We start from the raw sequence: 18,276 nt of genomic DNA, 5'->3' as shown, positions 1-18,276 counted from the left end.
TTCTTGATATGTTTGGAAAATTGAACTCAATAATTTTTTCGGCCAGTTTATGACATAACATTTAAGTCACACTGGAGTTTATAGATTCCGCTAATTTTTTGTTTGGTTTATTTACTTTACGAGTTTTTAACGGGTGATGGAATACGTGTATGTTAAAAAAAATATATATAATTACTATGTAAGATTTGGCGATCTTAATAATCTAATAAAATGTCTTAGATTCATGTTTTGTATGAAAAGGCAGGCACTGCGTCCATCTTAAGATTAATAATTAAAAACAATATTCATTTCTTCACAAAATAATGACATTTATTCAACACATTACACAAAATTAGTAAAAATACATTCAAATGAGGTGATTTTTCAAAACAAATATAATAACGATTTATTAATATTTAAAGATAAAAAAATTGACATTTAAATAAAAAACATTTCGAATAACTTTTTTTAAATGATACGAATTTTTAAAGAAATTTACTACCAAATAATATATTAAAAAATCCAAAAATCCGCCAGGTTTACAGTAAACCTCATTATTATTTTCAAATATTTAGTAGCAGTAGCAAACCCTGAACTGGCACCTCCCTCCTCTCTTTCCAGAATTCCTGCAACTGTTATTACACCGATTGTCAAAGCATATCTGTATTTGTCGGGCGACACGACTACCTGTGAAGATACGATAAAAAATATAAATATTTACGAACTGAAAAAAAACATTTTATCACAAATATTATTTTTAATATAATGTCCACAGTGTTTATTATTTCAAATACACGCTCATAACCCGAACTTTCAGAGGCTAAATATTCATGATTATTTATGAAAAGTTTAACATTTTCTTATTTTAGGGTAAGCTTGTCAGTATTATCAGCTTGCTTTCGCAAAACGCATTGAAGGCGAAATAACGTTTTTACAAAGTATTATTATTTAATACAGTTGATTAGCTTAGAATACTGTATCATATAATATATGTAGGAATGATTATTTGTTTTATTTAGCTGCACCCCGCCACGACTTCCGGTGGCGGAGTATGTCTGTGCAGATATATAAACAGATGGAGCTGTTTAAAAAAAACATATTTGTTCAACAGATGGCACTGTTTTTCAAAAACATCATGTTTTTACCTACCTTTTAAAATAGGTACGTAAAAACACACGCGTATACGAATGCGAGGTTGTGTCAAAATCTCAAAGAACAATCACTGAAGTCAATCGCTGAAGAACTTTGGTAGACCTAAGATTTTGAACAAACGAACATAAACATTTTTATTATATAAACTTCAAGGTGTATGTTTTACCTCCGCTTGCAACTTCCTGCAAATTCTCTATATCTTGTAGAGAATTAACATTCACCAATCCACCTGAAATTCAAATAAAAATAATTTCTATTAGAGTCATGCAAGTTAATTAGTTATAATCAGTGATACATCATAATAAATATTCACAAAAATGTTATTTGTACGATTTAAATCGGTAAAAAACTACTTATTTCCATAATTCGAACATGGGTAAAATAGGGTAACATTTCCCATCCAATCGATTTTTTGTTTTTAGAAAAACATATCTATTTTTTTAAAGCCACGCGGACTGCCGATATCAAGTTCATTTTATTTTTCGTTACAACTAACTAATTTTTAACAAATAAATTAAGAACAAATTAATTGAATAAATTAATCAAATGCCTTCATTTCATTGTGTAAATTATTTCGTGTGTTTATATTATATTAATTTGTTTTACATATTTTTGGCCGAAGCAGAACACTTAATTAATTCTGATAAAATTACAATAGAATTGTTATGTCGAACACTTCAATTAATTTTGCTTTTACTGAAAATTTAAAGGCGTCCTTGCAAATACTCCTATTATAATTATGATTAATTGATCTAAGACTTACCGTTAACTGGAGGAACTGTAAACGAAAACAGCGCAAGGATTAGCAACACACAAATTAGCTTCATGGCTCAAAAGTAAATCAGTACCAACTGATGAAGAGTACAACGAAGAAAACACTTCTTAACAATGCACTTTCTTTTTGTCGTTCGCCTCATATTTATATGAATTTTGATGTCATAAGGGGATTTTCAAAGCAAAATAAGATAACACTCAGTACAAATTACGTGGAAATGTTGATTCGTGTATTATTACTTCGTGGAATCCGTATACAAGCTTGAATAACGTTTAAAGATATTTACCTACTAAGAAAATAAATGCATTTACATTAAAAATAAAATATTTTTACAACAATGTAAAAAAAAAACTTTTCTAACTTACGTTTTTAATTACTTAAGATTCTTGAAGGATTTTAGTTTTGTTTTCGGGAATGAATGCAAATCTTAGAAGCGGAAATTAATCCACTTCCCGACTTACGATCGAACTAAAACTTTGAACATAGACTCGTTGTCGATGACAACATAGGCAATCACGCATACACACATGGACATATTCGCATTTCTCTGAAATTGGATGATATTATAGCAGTTAATTTTTATTTTATTTTTTTTCTTGTTTATTCCAGACCTCGGGAAGGGTGATGCAATCCCACGAGCTCCATATTATACACAGAATGTATCAAGTAAATATAAAAAATATTGTAAGATAATACATACACAGTAAACGAAAACAAAATACAATAATAATAATACAACAAATGAGAAGAAAAATATATTTTAAAACAACATGTCTGTAAATATTTTTTTTTTATCTATTACATCAGGATTTGGATCCATCGCTTATAAATAGGTCCCTGCCAGAAGTGCAGTGCTACCATCACAAGACTTTTTTCGCTCGTGCCTAGTCACGTTCGAAAGCTGGTGATCCGAATAAAGTAAATATAAAAAAAAGATAAATATAAAAATAAATAAAGTTAATATACGAAATGAATTTCGGTCCTATCCAATCGGAGTTCGGCTCAGTTGTTAGCGCGGTTGACTCTAGTACCAGTGGAGAAAGTTTCAATCCTCAGTAAACCCAACAAAAAAAATATTTTTAGGTACGGATATTAAAAAAATAGATGTAATAAAGTAAAAATATCTTTAATTATTGAAGACAATATTAGCGATTTCAGAAAAATCAGAAAAGGATACGGTCACATCTATGAACGTATCCTTTTCTGATTTTTCTGTTTCAGATTTTCGTTTAGAAATCGCTTATATTGTCTTCAATAATGAAACAATACAATTTGAGGTTTTACTCAATAAAGTTATTCCGAAAAATAAATAAAAATATCTTTGTTTTTAATTTTCATTTAAAAAATTTAAAGACAGCAAAGGTATTTTTTCATATGTTAGATAGAAATAATAGATAGCTACTTCCAGGCATTATTTTTATAACAATAAAACAGATGACAATACATGGAGAAAAATGAGTAATGCTGATTTATTAAAAATCACTCCAAATTATTTGTAATTCTGATAAAAACAGGACTGCAAGCCGCTTCCTAATAAAGTGTTAATAACATCGGAATAAATTCATAATAATATCGGAACATGTGTTCATCCACCGGCGTTTGTTTCAATAATATATCATTATGGTATACAAAAATGTTATGATTTGATTAGTATATGAACACTTTTTCTTAAAATTTATCAGTATACCTCTCAATTCATTCGTAAATGGCCTTCAATCTAGTTTTTAACAGGGATACGAATAATTTTAAGATTTGCAATATTTTTTATCGTGATATTTGATTAAATTTAACTTATTTTTGATTTGACATTTTAACGGTCATCGGTAAGGGTGTATAATGGTGATTTATTATTTTTTATTTTTATTGTGTTTCTGAAGACAGTCGGTGTGATTTCTTTTCTCAGAAAAGGCAGGGAACGCTGTCAAAAATGATGGCTAAAGAAATAGGTAGTGCAACACCGCATAATACCCCAAAAACTCACGATTATAACAAGTGATCTAATTTAAACAAAATAAATCACTTTGTACGCACCACTATTTCATAAAAATAATTGAAGGTTTCGAAATAAACGATTTCTTGTTTTTTTTTACATATTTATCCTGAAGAAGAAACCATTAGTTTCGAAACATGTCAATTATTTTGAATAAATTACTATGTATACAGAGTGATTTATTTTATTAAAATGTGTAAAAAATGTGATAAAACTTATTGTTAAAATTACGCCACGAAGTGAATTATCTATTATTGAAGAAGACAAGTCATCTGTTTACAGACTGTTTGTCTGACCTAAAACAGAAAGCTAGCTGGTTTTAATATAAATCAAATCTTAAAAAAAATTAATAATAAAAAATAAAATTAATCTAATCGTTATCTAACCAATCCCTAATTTACTTAGCCTGCGTTCACGTTACCTACATATTGACAAAATGCTATCTTTCGCAATAGATGAAACAGACAGAGATTATATGCGAAAGTCAAATAATTTTGTATAAATAGTGCGCACATCGACTTCATTTTTGCACTAACGTTTCAATAAAGATCAGTATTGTATCGAATTGAAAAACAGTTTAATTATATATTTTAGTTGAAGGCAAATCATAGTAACCAAAGTTTTAAGATGAAGCTCTCCGTGTATTTGGTTGCATTATTTTCGTTGCATTGTTTTTCGGGTGCTTCTGCCGCCTGTGTTCCAGTTTATTGCAATTCTCTTTGCGTATCGTATGGTTATAGTTATGGAATGTGCCAAGGCGATTTATGTTGGTGTTTCAACGTTGGTAAGTATTTTTTTTATTGTGTTTGATGATACCAGAGTCCACATATAACTTTTTATTGCAATTTCTTTAAAAAAAATCAACATAATCGGTCGAGCAGCTAATCACTAGTACATTTACGGCTATTTTTTTATATATATTTTTTTTTATTAGTGTCTATTTAATTACAGGTTTGATGAGAGTTACAATATGTGAAAATCTATAATATTTCATCTGTTTGTTCTTAGTCCTCCTCACTAGGTAGTCCTGTGCTGAGGCGGACTGGTAGATTTCTTTGATTTTCTGTTATTTAGTTTCTATGATGTTTTTAATACATTTTCTAGTATGTCTGTATTAATTTCTTTCACTCATGTTTATACACCCATGTTTATTCACCCATGTTTTTTTTAACTAACTTTTTGTGGCCTATTTAAGATTTTTCTGTTAGTTATTTTGCATAATATTTTTTTTAGCTGAACGTCTCCATGTTATCCAGGCAAGGTCTGCCAAAGCCAAAGACACGGATTTCCCGAGTGCCGATAATGTTTTTGGTGAGTAATGAGTTAAAATGTTAACTTTTAAATTATATCATATTTATATAACGTACCTTTATCATGCTCTGTAATAATAATACTAATTGGATCATTTATATAGCACCGTTTTCGTGAGAAAACACCTCAAAGGTGCTTAACAACTTAATTTATAATTTTTAACATATTCCCTATATCATAGACTTTCGATAGCTACGATTTACTGTAGCATGTAGAGTTGTTAAAAAAAACTATTAAAATAACTAATAATAATTCATCAAACTAAATTTAATTATTTCGATCCTTAGTAATAACCTTTTCAAACTGATATATTTTTTGATTTCAGAGAAACCCGAAATTATCGTGAATTCTGAAGACAACCAGAGGGATAAAAAGTAAGAAAAATAAAAATATCACGAAGCTAGTGAAATTTTTTCCACAAATTAACATTCTCAGGAGATGAAATCCGTTGCCTATTGATCGACAAAAAAACAAAATTAAAACTATCGAATAATTCCAGAACTTATTAGTTGTCCTTATTTTCAGCTTGCGAGAATCGAAGGCACGGCAACGCGTGGGGGCTTAAAGAAGAATATTGCTTTACTATTGCCTTTGAAGCCCATAAGATGTATTACAAATATTTGTGGAGTGTGACTATTGCAACAATTTATTTACTAATTATTACTTGCATATAATAAACCATATTATAATTGTACGAATATGAAAAAAAAATTGTGTTCATCTTTGCTATATTCTGCGTAAATATTTGTTTTATTGAGTGAGAATAATTATAAAATAAACAGAATCTCCGTATCTTCAGTTTAAACAGCAAACGTATTATTCTTAATTTTGAAATCGTTCGACTTATTGAAATATTATGTATAGTTTCATACACAAATAACATGGATACGAATAAATGTTTTAGCTTTAAAATTTTGTTTTTCTTTCAATATCCCTTCAACCAAAAATCTAATAGTGTATTGAAATAACTACAATACCATTATGTTTTTAATTTTTGCAAAAATTTTATAGATTTTTTTTTTTTATCTACACGGAGAAAAATGTGTACGGCTTTTGTAGGAGATGCGAAAATATTATTATTTTTAAAAACACGTGTTTCGACTTCCTCCTAAAATATTCGTGCTTTACTGATAGTTTGTTATGAAATTGGTCAATTTATTCGTTATAAGCCTCCAGTGCCGTTTCAAACAGGAAAACGAATAATTTGATCAGATTTTAAATAAATTAACAATATTTTACATCAGTAAGTTTTTTCCGTATAACTACTTAATTTTTAACAATAAATATTCCTTTTGTACCTCTGGTCCATAATTCTACTTAAAATAGAAATTAAAATTAATTGTAAATTAAAATATCCATCTGTTTGAAATCTTTAAGACAAATATATCGATTTTTGGTACTTATTAACTTAGATGGTTTGGGCATGTAGAGGGAATGAGCGAAGAAAGAATTGTAAGGAGAATATATGACGCCTATGCGAATGGTAGCAGAAGTCGAGGACGCCCGAGGAAGAAGTGGGGCGATCAAAAGAATCAGATTCGGGGCAGAGTCAGAACAAATGAAGAGTATGTATGAATGTGAATGAGGCAAGAACTGTGTGCTAAGACAGATTTGTTTGGCGGTCCGTCTTCTCTGCCTATCCTTGCAGAGAAACGGAGTGATGGTTAGTTGGTTAGTTTGGTACATATTAAAATAAATATTTAATATAATTTAACCCTTTTGTGGAAGGATTATTTGATGAAGTTATTAGATTTTTCGGTGAAAATAAGTATGTAGGTAGGTATTCTGCACAATATTATCTAAATAAGTATGTAGGTAGGTATTTTGTGCTCAATATTATCTAATTAAGTATGTAGGTAGGTATTCTGCACAATATTATCTAAATAAGTATGTATGTAGGTATTCTGCACAATATTATGTAAATAAGCATGTATTTAGGTAATGCGCACAATATTATGTAAATAAGTATGTATTTAGGTAATCTGCACAATATTATGTAAATAAGTATCTAGGTAGGTACTCTGCAAAATATTATGCAACATAGTCGTTCTTAAATTTATTTCAAATAAAAATAATTTTGTGATACCTACTCATTAAGTATGAAGGGACATTGAGATGTATGATTATATTATCTGGATGTCAATAAATATTTACACTCATTACGATATTCATTGGATATTTGTGAGAAATTTGAAGAAGAACAGTAAAATTTGCAAATACAAGTATTTATTCATAAAAATTTTAAAATATTGAAAAATTATAAATCAAGAAAAATTTCAATGTCAAGAACCAAGACAAAAAAGGAATCCCTTAAGATGGGGAGAAGTTAAAACAAATTATGGAACGTAGTTGATGCATGATGATGTATTAAAAATGCTTCTGTATACACAATTATATAACTAATAGTAAGTGAATACAAAACTAATGATAAATATTAAAATAGATATTGACTATTTGTAATGTGGTCTTCAAAGTTAATAGTTAAACAAAACTAATGATATATATGACACTGGATATTTATTATTTATAAAATGGTCTTCAGAGTTAATAGTTAAACAAAACTAATGATGAATATGACACTGGATATTTACTATTTATAATATGGTTTTCAAAGGTAATAGTTAAACGAAACTAATGATAAATGACACTGAATATTAATTATTTGTAATATGGTCTTCAAAGGTAATAGTTAAGCAATGTTATTCTTAACTAAGCCCCTCATTGTGCGACGCCACACCTCAGAATCTTGCAATCTGAAAATAATAAAACGACAATAAATAAATAACCCAAAAATTGGTTCTGTCATTATTCGATGGTAATGCTGTTCTTGAGTCGATTTAAACTAGTAGGTATCAGAATTTATTAATATATTTTTTTTAAAGAACAAAATTTTTAATTTTCTTACTTTTCCACCTTCTGGTTATCTTCGGATTTCACAATCTCGGGTGTTTCTGAAATTAATTAATGAATATTTTTATTAGGTTTTCTTAATTGCAGAAGAATTAGACTATTGCATTATTATAATAGAAAATAATTAACGATTGTTTTTAGTGTTTTACATTCTTACGTCTCACAAAATGTGATTAAAGTAATGAAGATTTAAGTAATATAATACATTATTTAAAAATGAGAGTTTTTACTCACCTACAACATTATCGGCGCTCAGAAAAGTGTTCCTTGCTTCTTCATCCCTTGCCTGAATAATATCAAGACGTTCAGCTGAAAAAAATATCAATCGTAAGAATCTTTTTTTTTTTAAATCTGAAAATAAATATAAAATATATATTTTATACAGGGGGAACTGGAAACTAATCGAAGGCCAATAGGACTTACCGTTTACCTATTAATAATGATCTTCTATTACCTACATATTTTTTTATGCTGACATGTTTCATATAAATTGGTAAGTATCTTTTAAAAGCCATAATATTGAAGAAGAACCTATGTTGTAACACACAATACACCGAGATCAAAGAATGGAGTAGCACACATAAGTTAGAGGAAAGTCCCTATTATATAATAACCGTCATGTTTCTTAGTTACACTTTCAAATAAATATTTAGTTTTTGTGATCTCAACTAGTTTTCATTACTCCAATAGTTAACATTCATTCTATCTCCACATATAAATGCCTATCAAAATGGATGCCTACTTGATTGTGTTGGTGATTTTGTGATCATGTTTTTTAATTTTATTTTATTTTTATTTTGAATATTTACTATATATTATATTAGAAGCACCCCTAAAACCAGCTTCATTCCGAGTTTGGTATAAACATATAATCAATAATTTTTTGTCAAGTCAAATAATATTATGCAGAAATGTGTAACAAGCTAATGTTTCATTATTTAATTCTAGTAAATGTACCTACCTACTAGAATAAGTGAAAACATACAATATTTCAAATATGGCAGCATTTTTTTATTTTTTTATTTATAGCAACATTTTACTAAAAAAGCGCACAGTGCCAAGCTATAAATTTACTTTAAAAAAAGGTTTTTAAGTCGTCGTGAACATACCAATGACTAATTATTTATTATTGAAGGAGACATTATTTATTCAAATATTTTATGTAAGTTATTTGTACATTTAAGTATACAAATTCTTAATTATGAATAATATTACTTTATTCACTAATTTATTATAAAACATTTATATTACTTGAATTTTAAAAATAAATATAAAATTAGCTTCTTCCTTAAGATATCATGTTTCCAATATTCCTCCACTAGATTATTATTTGGGTAAATTTTATGGAAAGGTATTTTAAATTCAAGCACACTTGGAGGAGTCCATTGGAGTGTGTGGTCAATTTTTTATCTCGAATATAAATAAGGCAATTTAATAAATCAATTTCATTACAAGTGTGTTTCGTTACAGAATTTCTAACCACTCTGCCGATTCTGACTTTTTCCCAGAAAAATCATCAATAAAACATAAAAGTGCATCAGAAACTTTTTATATAAAAAAATATACTTACTGTACTTATAGCACCAGCAATCAACTCCTTGGCAAAGTCCAAAATCATAACCATACAACACGCAAAGCGAATGGCAAGTATTTTGAACACAGGCGGCAGAAGCTCCCGAAAAGCAATGCAGTGCAAATAATGCAACCAAACACATGGAAAGCTTCATCTTAAGTTTGTAGTGATAACTGTCAATAAATAAATGAAACAATAATGATCACAATTGACACGTTAATGATTAAAGGCGTATAATCTGTGCTCTATTTATACTAACTTAATTGAATTTTCGCTTATAATCGCAGTCGGCATTATCTTACTATCTTAAGTCCTCACTTGAAAATATCGATAGTTTCCTTTTGCGACTTGAATGCAGGATTATTATATTGATCATTGATTTAATTATTGATAAAATCTCACACAAATAAAATGATGCTATCATCTTCAATCATTTCACTAGATATTCATGAGAGAGTATGGCGTCAGGCACCACCCCTTTGAACACGCGTCTAACGTATCATTGACTTTCTTACAAACTCCGTAGAAGAGTGCATTTTGTTTAAAGAATTCGAGTTAAAACACCTACTTAAACTTTTAATTAATTATATTTAAAAGAGTTAACTTTCTTCTAAAGTGGAAGATGCTATCAGGATGGCAATTATGAGATCATGCATTGCTTCATTTGATCATTGATATGTAAGTCTGTTTTTTTAGGTTTCTTATCTACTGAACCTTTACGTACTTTCTCTCTCCATCTTCTTCCTTTCAACCATTTCCTCTTGCCTCATAATATTCCCTAACTGAGCCTGCCATAACCCTAACTCAACGCAATTGAACTTGAAGATGAATTATTTTTTTTAAATATTATATATGTATCTCATTTTAATTATATTACTTACAATATCACGCTATTCATACGAATAAAATGATTATTAAATTCTCAAGTTTTACCGAAATTTGTGATTTCTTACTGTCTCGTAAGTTCTTGCGTATATAAATGTTTAATATGTTATACTGAACAGTTTTTTTCTGTCGTTATAATCGTCTCAGATTACCAACATTAATTCTGCTGATATTCGGCTAGTTAATTTTAAGTAAATTACCAGCAAAATAATCCTATAGTCCGACTATTGATTGATCAAAAAGCAGCCGTGTTACACGATTTACTCCATGTAAACATTTCGCTCTAGAGCTAATCAGGCAACCAATCACGGGCGCGTTCAGATTTGATTAGGTTTTCGATGATTGTCCAGCGTTATTATCATTTGCTTTGTTCGTTTTCCATACCTACCTGCTAATATACATGATAAAGCTAAGCCCATGCGATGATTACCTTAGTAAAGTAGAGTAAGTAGGTGCCAGAAGGTTGGATAATAATCTGGTCTAAATTAAATGTTGATGTTTTAATATAGGATCATAAACAGACATAAACTTTTAGCTAATTTATTATCCAATTTAACCATCATAACACAGACCATCACCTGTTCATAAAAACGGAGTTTTTGTTACTGGCACCTGTTACAATTGAGCCTTATCGGAAAATTGGTCAAATTGATGTGCGTTATTTCACCTGAGAGAAATTCTATAGAGATAATCATTCGAATAGTCATGGTGGGTACTTTTTCTTTATATATATTTTTTTAAGTACAACATCGATAATTTATTTATTCAATTTATAAACTGCCAACATCTGATGATGTAATGAACGTATGTCGAAATGTATGAACGAGACATTCGTGTATGAAATAGATGTCTTCTTTTTGTTTTATGTCTTTTTACCAGTAGTGCAACAATAAAGTATAAATAATGTACCTACACTCCAGTAGTATTATTAAACCAACCCATCAGTATATGACACGATATCATCCACTGAATTCTACCAGAAGAATGCACCAAATATATACAAAGAGAATCCAGTCCTCCACAAGTCAGTCCAGTTGAGATCATTAAAAATTGTCCCGGCTGATAAAATTGGCGTAGTCGGTAGTCGGTTACATAAACTAATTGAGATATTAATAAGGATAAGATGGTTCTTTCCGTGGTCTAGTACCAACTACAGATCACATTTTTTTTGGTTGTATCTCTCTAAAAAAACATACTCCGTTCCATCAAGGCCTATCGAAAATTGCCTCTCTTTCATTCAAATCTCATCGCTTCTTAAATCTGAACTCGACTTCAATCTTCTACATAATTACAAAATTAATTCATTTAAATAAAATTAGTATTTATATGTATGTAATCCGCCTTCCGTCTCTCTCAAATTATTATTTAAGTGTAGGTATATAAACCGCCTTCCCTCTCTCTCAAATTTGAAACGATGGCCCAAAATACTCCAAAAGGTGAAATCCAGAAATATTGGAAAAAAAATTTATAATATACTTAGTGATTTCGTTAGTACAATTATAGTAATAATTTAAAATCACTGTTTGTAACTTTTCTTGTAAACAGACAAACTGAGATTTTTTTTACTTCGTAATCAAAAAATTATACATTTCAAATCTTTTTAAAGAAGAGTGTCTGTGACGGGCGGTCACGTGGCAGATACCTAGCTGGTGGTATGAATTTGTACATTAATCTACAGATGAAATTTTGCACACTTGACTTTCAAAACAAACGGCCATAATCATTAATTAATAGACTTCGAACTTAAGCAATATTATAAACGATTTATCTGAAAATCCTATACGTTCGGATGGTTTGGAAAATGTTTGAAAAGGTGTCCAATAATGACAAATACGCTGTATTATTTAAATTTTATGAAATACATTCCAAAATGTCCATAAAAGATGCACTTTGAAAACCGAATGTATTTTTGTACTTTTCCTAAAATTGCAGCACATAAATCATACACATGTAGAACTTAAAAGCATTCAGTGTAAGATTTTTTTCATTGGAAACTTTATACATTTTTGTAACCATATTATATCTGTATAGAATTTGCAGATATTATGTCTTTCGAAGAATTTTCTTGAGTTACTAGAATAAGTGTGTATTTTTGGTTGCTGACCGTACATCAGTTCCAATTTGGAAAAAAGGTTACAATCGTAGTGACATACATATTTGCAAGGAGATAATACTGATTAGTTTTTCAATAGTTTAGAGGTTCAGCTACGGGTGTTGGTAAGGCCCCTAATAGGATCACATAAATAAACAATGGACAGTGTTGCTTTCAATTGCCTCTATAGCTTATTTGCATAGTGTTTTGCAATCCAATCACTTGGTCGAAATTAAATTAATTTTCGCTGCTAACAAAACAAACTGGCAATTAAATTTATTGGTCAATTCAGCCAGCGAATTATGAGAGCAGCGCGGTGTGAAACTGGAAAATTAAACTACAGTAAATGCAACATTAATCTTGTGAAAATGTAAAATGAAGCCATTATAAACCAAAATTTTAGCTTTTATCATTATAAAATACACTATGGCACGATGTAGGCAATAGTTTTTTTATTGTGGTACGATGTAGGCAATATTTTATCATCACTAAGCTTGCTATATAAAATTAGTCAACACTACCAGTTAGCGAATATGAAACACTTGGATTTTATAATTCTGTCTCACTCAGGTGTCTCTCAATTTACAAAATAAATATTTCATAATTACATAGTGGAATATTTAGTTATTTATTTATTTAAACGCCATAAAATGGCTTTTACAATAGAGTGATACAATAGAGTGATTACAGAACAAGTAATGTGTACACAAAAATATTGTTGCAAGTGATACAGTTGTTAATAGAAGTGCAGTTAAACATTATGGCATCTTAGTAGGAAACAATCATATATTATGTTTAAGTATCTGACATGCGGAGGTCGTTTCCGTTGTGCTTCTCATCATACACGGATAAAACTTACTGATTTAAAATGTTGCTAATCTATTAATAATCTCTTCATATTATTCGTAATCCTTGTGAAAATGGGAGAGCAGGCTCTTAACGAATAAATTGTTAGTAAAATACGAACGTATAATATAGATGTCAAAACATAATAAAAATCGTAATGTTTCTGCCTTTCGTCATTGTAGTATATTAACAAAGCGAATGCAGGTGCCGGAACACGTGTTCCGATCTGTTTGGAATTTACTAGTAGTTTTACAGGGAACGGCCTGCGATCGCATTAGCTAATTAATCATCTTATTTTGAGAAAACATGTAATTTTAATGTTTAATTAAGTGAACTCACTTTAATATAGTCTAAAATTATGGCAATCTTCATCAAAGGAGTGTTAAGAGAATATATGATTCGAGAGTGAATATGGAAGAAGTACTGGATGCTGAGTATTACATGCAACGATCAAGTAAATCATACACTTGAGTCGAGTCATGTCAAGGTCAGAAAAACAGAAGTGCATGTAAAAATTGAATGAAGAAAGTAGCGTATTCTACGACATCCCACCCTCTCTACCTGCCACCGCGGGGAAACGAAGTTAAGTTTAGTAAGTTTCACTTGTAAAAATCTACTGATTGAAATCGAACACTCGGCTAATTCTATTTGATTGCGTTCGTAGGAAAGTGCAAAAATTTCAAAATAAAAATACGTCCATTTTAATTAACGTATTTGTCGAGTTACTTCTTAAAAATAAAAATAAATAATTGTGAAAATTTTAAACTGTTTTTCCTACAATTAAATCGGCCGCACCTCCGCCATTCATGTTTAATTAATAGGTTATAAACTTCATTTGTATAAATACGAGAATAAACCAAAACACGCGAGATGCTAAACAGACGTCAAACGTAGAAATAGAAATAAAATTATAACATGATTTGTATTTGAATAAACAAAGACAAGAAAATCTGAACGTTAACTCTCCCCACGCCCGGTCCGGCGTTCAAATAATGTTACTTTAATATCGGTCTGTTTCTTCTAAATATTCCTTAATGAAGATGATAAAAAAATAACGACCCGAGTGTCTAAACGGGAGCTGTTTTGGTTTGGATGTTAAAATCCGTGCATTGTAAACAGAACATTTAAATTAACATTTACTAAGTTATCATTGTGGAAAAAATTAACGACTCTGTTATTTTCCAGAAAAATATTTATTCAGCTATCATTTCAACTAAATAACCAATTGCGCTTGAGTGATAACTTCCTCTATAAAATGATTCCCCAAAAAGTATAATCTGAGATTCGGCGCTCAGTTAAAATAAAATTTAAACCGTGTCCGGGGGTAAGGTGCGCTAACTTCGGCAGGTGATTTTACGTGATGGTAGAAATAAAAAAAACATTTTTCGAAATTCCAATATTTTTCTCATACAAACAAATCAACTTTTTTTACCTAAAAACTACTTTTACACGTTGGAATTTAGAAAAAAGTATTTTTTCTTTATTGCTTCTAGAATCATGTAGAATAACTTGGCGCACTTTATCCCTGGACACCCTATATATACAATAGATGTGTGTTGGGATGTTGTATGTGTGGTACGCTCTAATTAATATTTTCAATAGTTATAATTATTTAACAAAATTTTCGAACATCAAAATACTTTCTTGAACAGAGAATCACTTGACCTCATAGTTTTATGTGAATCGATGACAACATTAATTATCTTTTAAATCTGTATACCTCTTACTTCACAACACTCGCCAAAATATTTGTTTTTCTTCAATAAACGGAAATTCACTTTGATGCCACAATTTTAGAAAAAAACTATGCTGTTAAAAAAGGAATAGCATACCAATTTCCTGATCAAATATTTGTCATTCAGAATGTATCGAGAACACGTGTTATTTTCCTGATCAATATCATGACGGTATGCGACAGTATATCAGTATGTCAATATCAATATCAGTATATTCATGAACACGTGTTCCGTCGTCCTCATAATGCATTCGCTTTTAACTGATACTTTGTTAGGAACTCTGTAATTTTTTCAAAGGCCTGCAGTCCCGTTTTTAACAGGAAAAATGATTTGATCAGATTTTTAATAAAGTAGCCGTAATTATTAATTAATATTAGCAAGTTTTCTCCTTGTAGTGTTTGTTATTGTTCTGTGATGAATATTAATCAGTTCTCTTTATTTTCATTATAGTAATACACCTTCCCATTGTATAATTAATTATTCACTAATTTGTGCATGTTTCCATCAGAATGTAATATTATACGGATATTTTATATGAAACAATGCTGTTCCGATCCCAACTGATCAAACGCACAGGAAAAGGCGATAACTGTACAAAATATCTCGCAAACATATAAATCACAACCGTTCATTGTGACCCGTTTTATTCATGTGACATTAATTCATTTGTGATATTACAAAATGATACAATTTTATTTACATAATAAAAGGGCGTTGATATACGATAAGCGGCCTTTGTGGATCCATCCATTGTTGATGATATATGCCAATGATTGGAAAATAAATTAAAATATTATGTCATGAATGGTAGCCAACGTCTATTCATCTGATCATTATTATGCATTTCCTATTGAATTCTAATTGGCATCATCGTGTTTGTGAATAAACTGTATCGTCATTAAAAAACATGAATCAGACAAGCCTTTAACCGGCTTTGTAAAATGACATGATTAAACTCATGTGTTCCTACCTAAACATCAAAGTAATTTATTTATTTGTATAACTATAAATACTCTTGGTCTTAAATAACTATAAATACTCTTGGTCATCTTTGGGGCGCATTCTGCTAAGACATACGGATACATCTAAAATTATTACGATTAAAAACATCACTGATCTTGATCGAGAAAAACGCCAACAACTATGACAGATGATAAAAAGTACCTCAACATTTACTGCACTGCTAAACAAAAATAATCCGGATAATATCATATTCATCGCAAGTTTTCTCATGAGTTATTTCTTTGTCTTTATAAATAATAATGTTTTAATTGAAAATAATGCATTCCTACTCTTTTTAGGAGCTCTTTCATGTAGCAACATTATCAGTGTGAAAATTGTTTATATCAGTATTCACTATTTTTATTATACTTTACCTCCTTTGACTGTATCTCACGTTTCGTTAGCTCTCTCTAAAAAAAAATTATATATCTCCATAAATAATACTTTCACTACAAGTTTTTATTTGAATATTACCGCTATATACTTTTCACACACCCTAAGCATAATACCCAATTTTTATCAAAATAATTCATTCTTACTTTCATTAGTAGCTTTCCCTAGTAACATCAAAATTACTATAAAAATTGCGAATCTTACTATTAAAAATTCTAACCATACTCTTCCTCTAAGCAACAAAAACCACGCTGTTTTAGTATTCTTTAAAATATCTGTTTACTGGGTAAATATTATTCTTCCTTCATGTTCTCGTGGGAATCAGAGTAGTAATATCTTATTTACTCACTATATGATGCTCTTATTTTCTTCAATAATCTTTTTATTTTGGCTAACTTTTATTATATTCACTTGTATTTACAGAATTTACATTAACTACAAATGCTCGAGCTCTGTCAAAATAATGTTTTTGTATTTCTCAAAAACCTTTACTACTGTTTTATTTACATATTTTATTCGCACATTTTTAATCATACTTTTGCATTTTTCTCATGTTACTAAATTTAATTATTGTCCTTTATCACACCTAACAATTACAATCAGAAGCATTATACACTATAGTATGCACTTTACAGTTAAAATATATTTTAAGTGGGAATACTATGTATCAACATTATCATTCATGTTATATAATGTTCTCTCATTATCTCATAATAATGCACTTTCTCTATTCCCTCTCTCTGTTCTTCAAGCAAACCCATATGTACGTATCACAAGCAGCGAGAGTCTTTGTAAGATTATGTTCCCAACAAATCTGTGTAAATCTGGAAAAAATCTTAATTTACATAAATATGTCCTAGTATTGGTTCTTCTTTGCATTTTTCGCATGTTATGGTATTTAATTATTGTTTTTTGGCATTTTTTTTCGCATCAACTCCTCTACAGAATCAGCACATACTTTGCATTTGGCCATTTTATTGATTTTATTGTTTTCATATTTTTTGTATTTGCAGCCTTCATGACAGATATCTACATAATCATCAACTGCTTAGATTGCTCTATACGAAACATACCAACACCAGCATCTTTTATAACATCTTTTACATCTAATATAATTAGTGGATTCAACTTTCAGCTCGAAGTAAAATACGCATCATACTCGAATAATCAGAACTCGCATTCTACTATACAATATATTAATAAAACACCGATTAACAACACAGTCATTTACACTTTCGTTTTTAACTTTTTGTTTGCAGACTTTTCGCAAAAGAACTACGGGTTCACCACCACACATCATAGTAAATTTAATCATAATTATGTTTCAGTTACCTTCGGATAATTACAATGATTCTGTAATTAGCATTAATATGAATATAATTCGAGATCTGGAGAATTTAAACAACTATAACTGGGACTCATATAGTCTAAAAATCATACACCAGAATATTAGAAGCATATCAAATCTAGATGACTTTACAATTTTTCTTGATCAATTTAATTCATCTTTCGATGTTATAATATTAACCGAATGCTGGTTAAATAAATACTACACCGTAAAATCAATCCACAATTACTCTGAATATCACACCACAAACAACCTCAACAAATCCAGTGGAATTGTTATCTACA

At 29.6% G+C, this 18,276-nt stretch overlaps 1 protein-coding gene and 1 long non-coding RNA gene across 2 annotated transcripts; one reads left to right on the top strand and one right to left on the bottom strand.

Annotated features, from left to right (window-relative positions):
• Nucleotides 1–287: 287 nt before the first annotated feature.
• On the bottom strand, nucleotides 288–2,018 carry LOC149424336 (uncharacterized). Its single transcript, XR_016302108.1, has 3 exons — nucleotides 1,895–2,018; nucleotides 1,298–1,360; nucleotides 288–666 (listed from the first exon to the last, which is right to left on the bottom strand). It is a non-coding gene; the product is annotated as an uncharacterized LOC149424336 (long non-coding RNA).
• Nucleotides 2,019–4,443: 2,425 nt separating this feature from the next.
• On the top strand, nucleotides 4,444–6,039 carry LOC149424335 (uncharacterized). The gene is made up of 4 exons (XM_089631290.1): nucleotides 4,444–4,680; nucleotides 5,130–5,207; nucleotides 5,533–5,581; nucleotides 5,733–6,039. The coding sequence occupies exons 1-4, from the start codon at nucleotides 4,524–4,526 to the stop codon at nucleotides 5,770–5,772; spliced, it is 324 nt and encodes a 107-aa protein (XP_089487416.1). The 5' UTR covers nucleotides 4,444–4,523; the 3' UTR covers nucleotides 5,773–6,039.
• Nucleotides 6,040–18,276: the final 12,237 nt, after the last annotated feature.

This window comes from Hesperophylax consimilis, chromosome 4 (genome assembly GCF_061612785.1).
Source record: "Hesperophylax consimilis isolate HC1 chromosome 4, BYU_Hcon_1.0, whole genome shotgun sequence".
Classification (NCBI taxonomy): domain Eukaryota; kingdom Metazoa; phylum Arthropoda; class Insecta; order Trichoptera; family Limnephilidae; genus Hesperophylax; species Hesperophylax consimilis.
This window is presented reverse-complemented; position numbering and strand designations above follow the sequence as displayed.